The 9,946-nt window shown below is 51.2% G+C and overlaps 2 protein-coding genes across 2 annotated transcripts; one reads left to right on the forward strand and one right to left on the reverse strand.

The window, feature by feature from the left end:
- Positions 1 to 3,408: 3,408 nt before the first annotated feature.
- CGCA056_v015083 (putative sucrose utilization protein SUC1) lies at positions 3,409 to 4,626 on the forward strand (the record flags this gene model as incomplete). Its single annotated transcript, XM_037330324.1, has 1 exon — positions 3,409 to 4,626. The coding sequence occupies one exon, from the start codon at positions 3,409 to 3,411 to the stop codon at positions 4,624 to 4,626; it is 1,218 nt and encodes a 405-aa protein (XP_037171285.1).
- A 2,996-nt stretch (positions 4,627 to 7,622) lies between these two features.
- On the reverse strand, positions 7,623 to 8,714 carry CGCA056_v015084 (uncharacterized protein; the record flags this gene model as incomplete). The annotated part of the gene is made up of 4 exons (XM_037330325.1): positions 7,623 to 7,681; positions 7,741 to 7,961; positions 8,027 to 8,130; positions 8,214 to 8,714. The coding sequence occupies 4 exons, from the start codon at positions 8,712 to 8,714 to the stop codon at positions 7,623 to 7,625; spliced, it is 885 nt and encodes a 294-aa protein (XP_037171287.1).
- Between the last annotated feature and the right edge of the window lie 1,232 nt (positions 8,715 to 9,946).

The following is a 9,946-nucleotide window of genomic DNA, read 5'->3' on the forward strand; positions in this document are numbered from 1 at the left end:
AGAACGCGTGAGAATACCGCGGTTGTTATCAAGGTATAACAGCGGGCAGGCGGGTTAGGGGGGGCTGTAGGGGGGGGCTCTTAGAATTCAGCAGAGAGCGCTCGGCTGAGGCGCCCAGGGAAAGCTATAGATCTATAGCTAGCTATGATGCTGCTACAAAGGACCAAGGTTAGGTATATTCAGAGCTGTAGGATAGAGGAACTTAAGAGATTTCATGGCTTTAGCAGGAACCCCTGAATAAGTACGTATCAATAGTCTTGACAGGATAATGCCCATTAGATTCTCTCTTGCTTATGGAGAGCCGAGGCGATGGGCGAAGAACCGTGAGGAGAAGACTAGAGGGAGTGTTTAGACATTAACACGCTTGCCTCCCTTATAGGTTATTGTTCCGACCGTGATAGTAAAGAGTTCATCTTGAAGAGTGAGGTTGAGTCTTCTAGCCAATGTTTCTCTAGATCTCTGACACAATCACTGGAATCTCTGGAAGGAGATAACGCGATTAGTCAATCCAACAAAACACGTCCCCTCGACGCATGTACCATTCTACCCACAACGCCAATAACTGGCTTGGCTTGGTTCTCTTTTAGCTAACGTGCCCCGGCCCCTACTCTCCAGCCCCATCAGCAGGCTGACGTAGACAGGCTACGAAACCCTAAATAGTAAAGACGGGCCTAGGCGTCTCCCTCGGTGTGTTTCAGAGTAAATCATCCTGGGTTTACTAGCCATTTGACCCTAGTTCAACGGGGTTGTCCAGAATTAGAACGGAAAAACCGTAGTGGAGACGGGAACATTTACTAGTTTGAGGCTAGATAGTGGTTGTCGTAGACAAACGCGCAGCACTTCACTTCATGAACATGAGCTACAACTGTGTCTGTCTAGTCGTTGGGGGTTGAAGGTTACGGCGATTGTATGTGTTGTGAGAAGAAGGAGACCTCAGGTTTCGGGCAGCGCAGTGGAAGACCTGCAATGGTCGAGGCCCATTGTACCACTATAGATAGCCTTAGAAGTATTGGAGTCAAACCACACAAATCTACATGCTTTGAACCAAGGGAGTCAGTAGTGTCAAAGCCAGGCGGCCGATAGTGCCTGGGTCCGAAAGATCCCTATAGCGAGTAGGAAGCAATAATGCTAGTGGTGGGACGAGTCTGCAGGCACATCGCACAAAGCTGACTATGCGGCATACTACAGACGGAGATATTAAGTAATAGTAAACACTACTCTTAGCCGGTATGTTAAGGTTTGTTTAGTTGAGTACAATGATTATGCGTTTTGTTCTTGTTTTATAGGTTAACCACGACGTAGCTAGTGCTATATCCTGTGACGTCCTGCTTTGTGAAATGAACGCTCCCCTTAGCTGCAGTCTGGTGCTAGCTGAGTGTGGGACTGTTGGAAAACAGGCTCAACGCCGAGGATGGTGGCGCGGGCGTGGGGGTCATGGTGTCCGGGGCGGCGGGTGCTCTTTCTGACCCCAAGTATCGTACTGTGCCACGCATGCTGCTGTTCGTCCCTATAGCTGGGCAACTATATACCTCAGCGTGGAACAGGGGATCACAATACTACACGTAGTATTATTATCGATTGTGTCACACTTAGCTGCCCTAGACAGCTCGTAACCAATGGACAGACTGCCGGCGGGGCGCTAAACCTTACGAGAATGGCGGGAAAACTTTGAGCGGACTTCTCCCGGTGTACTTTGCGCAAATCGCAGCGATACGCAGCCGAACCCCGCGACGTGGAATTTAAAATGCGCGGGGCTTGAAAGCCCGGTTCTCGAACACGATTCTCAATAACTCGACACGATCGGATCTCCTAGCATGAGCATCTGCATATACACAGCCAGGGTAGGACATCAACTTTAGTGCAGTTAAGTTAGACCTCTAAATAGTCAGAAGACTGCGATTAGTCTATGACTGAGGCTGGGCTGAGCTAAAGTGAAGATGAACTGAGTAAACAAAAATGAGAATATTCTTATATACTTGATACACCTATCCATGTTCTCCGTATTAACAAGGAAGGCATAGACTTCACAATAGCATGGCTGGCTTAGATTATAGAGGCTAGATTTACCTCTGTTGACTTGTTATAGTGGCGACCGCCACCTTCGCTCGCGCGTGCTGGGGTCGGTTTTGCTATGTCCCCCAGGGCCCCCTAATAATTATCATTCATATCGCTGATTGAGTGTGATCTACTGATACGCGCGCGTCGAGCTGTTGTGTAATGATCTTATCTTAGGGACCATGTGTGGTTTCCGACTGAAGAAGCATGCTGGTTAATAGAGAATAAGAAGGCGACGGACTTTACTGGCTATTTCGGGCGAGCTGCCCTGCAACTCTTCCTACCGCTCTTTTCCCCCAATCCTTGCTTTGCTTCCCTTTTTTCTTTTTTTTCCCTTCCTTCTTTCTTTTTTATCTTTGTGAAATATGTGCTAGCTATGCTCCAAGAGCCTAAGACCGATACTAATGCCTACAACCTGGTGGCGTGGTTGGTGATAACGCGCCTCTAGTCTTGCAACGTTAAGCCCGCAAGTTGTGGCCGGATGAACGGATGAATTAGCTTGGTGCCTAAGCCGAATGCGTCAGGAATAGTGTATAATTACTGGCTTCCTCAATAGAGCCTGTCCCTTATCTTACGCACTAGCTCGTTGCTGCAGTGGGGACGTCTATTATTTCCCTCCTCCCAAACTCTATTCTCGGTCTAGGATGGAGACACACATACATAGGCGAGGCCTTTCGTCTTCAGTCGCCCCCCTTTAACCCCGCCCACCCCCTTTGCCCCCCTTTTTCGTCACCTTTCTACGCCTTAGTTTGTATTAGTTCCCGCCGTCCCTTCTTAACGAGATACCCTTAGAAGTCGGATTGAAAACGAAGATGATATAGTGAGTATTGCAGAAACGACCCTCTGCCGGAATCCAATATAGCAAGCCTAAAACCACCTACAGGGATAGAATGTTTCAAACCAGGTCTAAGCACACCATCAACATAGTAAAGCACGTAATAGTGGAAGTGAACCCTTAGCGCCATCGTTCAAATGCGATCACGCAGACCTTTTGGTTGAGACACTCGTTCATAGGACGAGATGCCCCCACTAAAAGCTGTGTCTAAGCCGAGGAAACGGGCCACGAAAAGGATCAGACAGGCGTGTGATACCTGCCACATCCGTAAAATTCGGTGCGACGGGCGTCACCAGTGCATTAACTGTCTCTTAGCTAAGGTGGTTTGCTCATATAACGCAGTTCCAAAGAGACCGGGACCTAAAGGGCCGAGATATGGACAGAGACCTGATATTCGACAGCAGAAGGGACGAAATCCTGATCTGCACTACAGCAGTTCAGCGGGAAGAGTTCAGCCTACGGATGGACACGCTGCTCGCTCGTGCTCGACATGCTCGACATGTAAGGTGCAGTGGGACATGGCTGGGACAGACGAGACGTTCCAGCCATCGCCTCAACTGTTGACTCACACAATCAGACAATCTCTCGACACCTACTTGACGCATAAGTATCCCATCACACCAATGATAGATCGAGAACGTATAGAAGAGTACATCCGGAACTTCGCCCAATGCCCCGGATGCTATGGCGTTATTGTGTCCTGTTGCGCCACCGTCGCTCCGGACCGTGACGCGTCGTCGGCCTCTGCCGCTGATTCGCCAGAGTTGTCTCGTCAGCGCAGCCATTACGACCTCTCGGAGCCCTCGGCCGACTTCTTGGTCTCTGAAGTGCTGCGATCAAGGCGGTTCTGTCACCTCGCGGACAACCAGTCCCTTGCACAAGTTCAAACCTCTTTCATGCTGCATTGTGCACACTCTAGCCCCCGCAACGACTATGCGGCTTGGTTCTACCTACGTGAAGCGATAACTATACTACAGACGCTTAGGTACCATGAAGAAGCCACTTACGAGGAGGCGACCAACCTGTCTGTTGCGAGGGAAGCTAGACGGGCATTTTGGGTCCTCTTCGTCACGGAACGTGCTTTCGCGATTCAGCGACATAAGACCCTGGCCTTGCATTCCACAATTAACCTACCTCGCTTCGATCCACTCCTTGCGGACTCTAAAATCCTGCATGGCTTTCTTGATCTGATCTCCCTCTTCCGGCTTTTCGATGCCGAATTCATTACAGCGTGGAACTCTTATACGGAACGTCAGACGGTTAAGCCGGCGAAACCCCCAGATCATGAGCAGCTGTGCCAGCTGCAGGGAGCCCTGTCAAACTGCCTCGCCGATGTGTCCGCCTACCCCGAGTCGCAGCAAGCCGAGCTTTTCGTCACATGCGGGTGGCTTAAGACTGTTGTGTGGCAGCTGTGCTTGTCAGCGACGACGCTGACGAGCACGAATTATTGCGATAGTATGTCGCTAGGCTATCCCTTAAGCATAGCCCGAGACATTGTCCTTGTCCTCCAACTCTCACCCCAGAGGACCTTTGCTACAAACAGGGTTAGCATGTTGGAGAAGTTGTCCCAGGTTGGAAGTTCACTAGCAGATGTGCTTTCATTGAACGCACCTACTGTTCTCCGGCCATTGACGCTTGATGCTTCTATGGACACTCTGATGGAGATTTTGAAGATCGCGAGCGAGATGCTCCGAGCCAGTTGTGAGTCCCCCACCCCCCGAAACAAGCTCAGTTAAAGAGTTATACTAGAGAAGGATAAGTATTAAAAGATGGTTGTCGTCCAGGTTAAGAGGCGTTTCGATAGGGACATCAGAAGTGTTCTTGTAAAGGCATGCTTCTGAAATTAGCATCCCTATCTTTACCCTATCTTTAGAACTTCGTGTACCTAGCTTGCTCACCTCTTCCTTCTACTAAGCGCTCGCTTGCCCCCTCATTGTCGTTCCATTCCTAGTGGGTGGGTCGTTGAAAAGGTTCAGGGCGCACCGCAAACCTAGCTTAGAATGGGGGCGCAACGTGCGGATGGATAGATCCAAGTGTGGAGTAAGGTTTGGGATGCTTGGAGACTAACCGGCGCGGAACTACTTCATGGCAGGCTAGCGACTGTGTCCGTGACTGCCGGCGGCAAGTACTACACATGGGCTACACTTCACTCGCGTTACTTTGCCTTCTAATAGGTGGGCATAATATAATGAGTTGGGAGTTACATGCCCGTCTTAATATGTCGCTGGTCACCACTGGGTGGACACTGTTTAGTCTCCTTTTGCTGTGGGTATCACATAAAGTTAGCTATCATCATGGTGGAGAGTGCAGGGGACGGACGTGCCTGCCTACTAGGGCGCTATGCTGTCCGCTTGCAAGTTGCAGATGCCCCTGAGGTGAACTCTAGGTCTAAGAGTTCGTCCTAGACTTTAAGACAGGATCCGAACTGGGATCGATGTAACTGAGTATTACACTAATAAAGATTTGTCCTAAGATGGTCTAAGGGACTAAGGCGGGAAAGGCATACCGACATAGATGTATGTGCTGATTTTGCTACGGACGCGAGCCTATAGATGATGAACTAATTTAATCGTATGCGGTAGTACGGCATCTCTTTAGATGGCTTGTTTTGTGACTAGCTGTGTGTTTGTTTGTCTATGTATACTTAAGTAGGTATGTATGTGAAGCTGGAGGGCGGGAAATGCCCGATAACGACCCACGCTTAGCGCTCCATCCTGGGCAGGCTGGGTCAGTTTCCTCACCAAATCAACCTATTACTCTCCTCTGCACAGAAACTCGCCGCTCAACGCATCGAATTCCGCCTAAAGGGCCTTGGGAATGCCGCCCTGGGCGCTATCCTACGTGGCGTTAAAGGCTTGGCGGACCCAGGGCGGTGCGGGAGCATCGACACTGTAGTAGGAGTTGCAGTGTACCTAGGTCGGTGTGAACACAACACCCCTCAAACTAGAGAACTTACAGTAGCAGAAGCCAGATACAGTTGTATGCTCAGTATGTGACCGTTATGCTAGACTCTAGTAGTAACTCGCCTTACTTTTGTAGTAAAGCCCGTGGGGAGGGAACGGTGTCTACGCCGGATGCTGATACAGAAGGAATGATGGTGATGATAGGTGTGGCGTGTGTTATGGTCCATGGAGGGACGAGATAGTGAAGTGTATAGGAGTTTGTCTTGGCTAGAATGAAGCATGGCCAAGGCGGCTTGAGGTTCTATTTAGGGTTAAGGTCCGAGGTGCAGTTCAGGAGGTAGGTTGACAGCTGCAGGTGAGCACCTGTCGCCGAAAAATGGGTTGAGTATGGATCGGACTGTTGGATACGTGTGTACATGAGGATAACTGTTCGTACGTACGTTAAAATTGATTTCAACACCACGACATACGCAGCTCCCTACTGTATGGTATGATGTTGCACTGAACCCTCTACCTAGAAGGCTCTAGACGCACAAAATGTGGGCTGCTATAGGCCGGCAGACGTAAGACTGGAACGACGAGGGTACATGGCGATAGCTGTAGATCATAATACATTGACAAAGAACGGTTTCACTTATGAAACAAGGCGGCCTCTAAGGGGGCCTATCGTCGAGGATGCTCTTCAGCCGACGAGATCGGGCGGGAGGGAGTTCTGTTCATTGTTCAGGGTAGGGGCGGTCACTTCCCTATTTAGAGCCACGACCTCGCAGCTCAAGCAGTTTCCAGGAGAGTGAACGGCTAACAGGCGACGTAGAATGCTGGGAACAGCTGGGCCCCCTACCATTGTCCTACGTATTTCAGATTAGTTCGGTTGTGTAAAGCCTGTTGTGGAAGGCAGGCAGGATCGGTCCGCCCTGCTTTGATCTGCACCTGCCGTCTGAGGTAAAGGGTGAATACATAACGCTGGAAGGCCGGATCTCGTCGTCCCAACGACACTACAACTACCGGAATAGGAAACATGGAGCGGGACCACCCAAGACCCAAAGGTTGTCTTCAGGCCTGGCGATGATTCCTGCCACCTGCGTTGTGCACTGGCTCACTGACATAGTCTGTAGGGCGAAGGGCGGTCCAAGATACCGAAATGGATAGAATTTGTGACTAACGTTTACAATCATCATATAGCCTCAAACCAAGGAATCCTTCAATCTGTTGTTAGTATCAGTAAGGTATCATCATCATGTCTCTAACGCTGCTGCTGGGCACGAGAACGACGCGAGGGTACCCACGCTCGACCGAAGAACGCTATAGTATCTGGATCATTTGTCGCAGTGAAGCCGGAATTGAAATAGTCAGCAATGACGTGCAGAAGAGCCTCCGTTCTAGAACGCGGGTGCTAATATATAACGAGCTCTGCTCTATAAACGTTGACGATATGAGGTCGAACCGAGGTACTTGATGACAATGAAAATACTAGGGCTGAAACGACGGCGACGCCCATTTGAGATAGCGAAGTAACAGTCAGTAAGGTTCACATCCGCTGGACAGCTGGCTATCCATTCGGGGACAGATGAGGGCACAATAGTTCCCGGATTCTACAACTCGGTGGATGCGGTGGGCTGTACGCTGCGTGTCTCTGTGCCGTGCTACCTACTACTTATCCCCGATACCTCTGTCCCGCGGCTCGACTTGCAGCCCTCCCTCCTTCTAAGAACGTAGCTGGCAAGGATTTCAATCGAGGAGCTTTAAGAGACTCCAGGTTACGGGGCGCCTATTTCGGCTGCTGATGATATGACCTAGTGCGACCCAGCATCGCCGCCAAATCGGTCTTTTTACGACTGGCTTGCTGCTCCGCGCTTCTCCTGACCACTGATGATCGAGAATATGTTGTCTACTGGCTTGGTAGATGTTCTGCGGAGCATCAATGAACCCGTAGGGATACTCGCGTACCTCGGCGCGGACCCTCATTGAGGGTGGGCCGCGAGCGAGCGTGGGGAACGACGCTGATTTGTTTATGCGTGAACGTTGGGAACGGCCGTGGCAATCTTATGTCGACTTTCTTGCCGGGCTTCCGTGGCACAGTGATCCCTTCGTCCGCCATGAACTGCCTGCACCCCCACGTTAGGAAACCCTCCTGGTTGATGACTTCACCGCCACCGCAGGGGTTTGAGCTGTTCAATAAGCCGGTCAGCACGACGTAACCCATGTAACATACACTGGCAGGACAGGCACGAACTCACGGCCTACAACGCCTGTCTGGCCCCCTTTGCCGTAGGCTACAACGCGAATGGAGCGCGGGTGATTGTGGGCTCGTTGGGAGGTATCGCTGTCTAAATAGTACTTGGGAGGCGTTAGATAGAGGAGTTGGTAATTAGCGCCTTGGTCTATGGGAAGGACCTGGCAGCAGAAGGGGCAGGACTTACCTGGTGAACAGCGAAAATCTCCGCACAGCCGGCCTCGGTTCGATGCTTCTTGTTTACTGGGACCTTCTTTTGGCTCTGTAGTCTGGCTTGGCACCGGTCAAGGGCAGCGACGACTCGTGGTTTGGAATGCTGGGGTGCGAGGCTGTACAGAGAAGGGCCGCTTCCCTTCAAACTGGACGAGATGAAGACGTCCTTCTCGACGGCCATAACGGCCATCATAGCGGGCTGCTCCTGTGGCCCAACGCGATCAGCATTAAACTTGGTCTGCATTTGGCTATAAGCCAAGTGAGCAAGCTCATAGAGTTGGTCATTGCTAAAGAGCGTTACAGTATCTTGGGTGAAGGTGAGCTTAGAGGAGTAAACGATTTGTTGTGCTTTGTCTCGGGCATGTGTGTCAAGGTTCAGGCCGAGATCCTGAGCTGCGATACTCTGGAGGAGAGCAAAGAGCACAAGTATACTGGACAGCCTAACCGCCCAGCCCCAAGATGCAAGAGTCCACATTTCGAAAGACGACTGGTAGTAGGTAGACAGCAGTTTAAGAAACCCGCTGTGTCGCTTACCGGGGAGCGGGCGGTTTAGGAATACGTCGGTGCAAAGCAGGATGGAAGCCGTGCGCAATAAGTAGCCATGTCCGGTCGAAGAGGCTGAAAATCTCTCGGTGGCTATTCCCGAGACTGCGAAAGATCCCGCGCGGCAGAGCCGAGAGGGCCACCCCAATCGCGCGGTAGCACAAAAGACGGGTCCAACCCGCCCTCCGGCTTGAGCAGTCACTTGCTCTGTAGGTGTGGATACTAACAGCGATACGGACCTGACGGCCTGGGCGCTCAGGCCGCATGGAGAATGCTGGTCAACATCCATGGCCAATGACACGTAGTTAATTTACTCGTCCACGTTACCGGCTATGACTTAACGGGCGTCGCTGAGGCCGCGGATGGTATAGCAGGCAGGCAAAGTTTCAGAAGGTCTCTCAGGATGCGGTCTGGTGCCTTGCAGATCGCTTTCCGCAGGCCGGGAGCGGGCCAAGGGCAGACTACCTTGCTAGGAGAACGACGTTGCTAACGAGATCTTCGTTCATAAACCAGTTCTCTGTATCCGGCCATCTAGACAAACGTTTCCTGTTACCGTAAAGGTCTAGATCCAAGGTTAAGGTAGGGTGTGCGCAACCGCTAGGGTTCCCCGTTAAGTGAGGATCGGTAGCAGTTGATAACGAATGTTCGACCTCTACTGTGAAGAGCGAGGCAATCGGGTGTCATTGCTGCGAGATGGTAGCGAAGCCATAGAAAGAGAAAGTGCAGGGGTGTTACAACGGCCGGTGGGAGAGAGGATGCGAAAGCAGCTGTTGGGCTCTGCGGTTGAAGGCGATTGGCCTTGTCGGGATGGTCACTGGTCTAGGTTGATGGTTTCTAGGTGCTGGGAGTGCATATAATAGACGCCAGGGCAGACAGACAAAAGTTAGACAGAGCATCTAATGAAGATGCACCTCATCATCTACGTATCCTGTCAACTTCGGTTGGCTTCTTAAACCCTATCCCTTTGTTCCTTGTCCGCAGCACTTAGAGAGGCCTCTATAGGTAGAGCCATTTAGCTATCCGGCATGGCTTGCTGTTGAGCAAACGGTGCAGGTTTTATTGGTCCCGGACACTCGTACTAGCATCTTGCTCCCCTGGCCGTCGAGCCGGTCGGGCCGGCCGAAGCTACTGGGGAGCTACTTCCACTACCGGAGATGCATAGTG

This window comes from Colletotrichum aenigma (assembly GCF_013390185.1).
Source record: "Colletotrichum aenigma strain Cg56 chromosome Unknown KSG_Cg56_contig27, whole genome shotgun sequence".
Classification (NCBI taxonomy): Eukaryota; Fungi; Ascomycota; class Sordariomycetes; order Glomerellales; family Glomerellaceae; genus Colletotrichum; species Colletotrichum aenigma.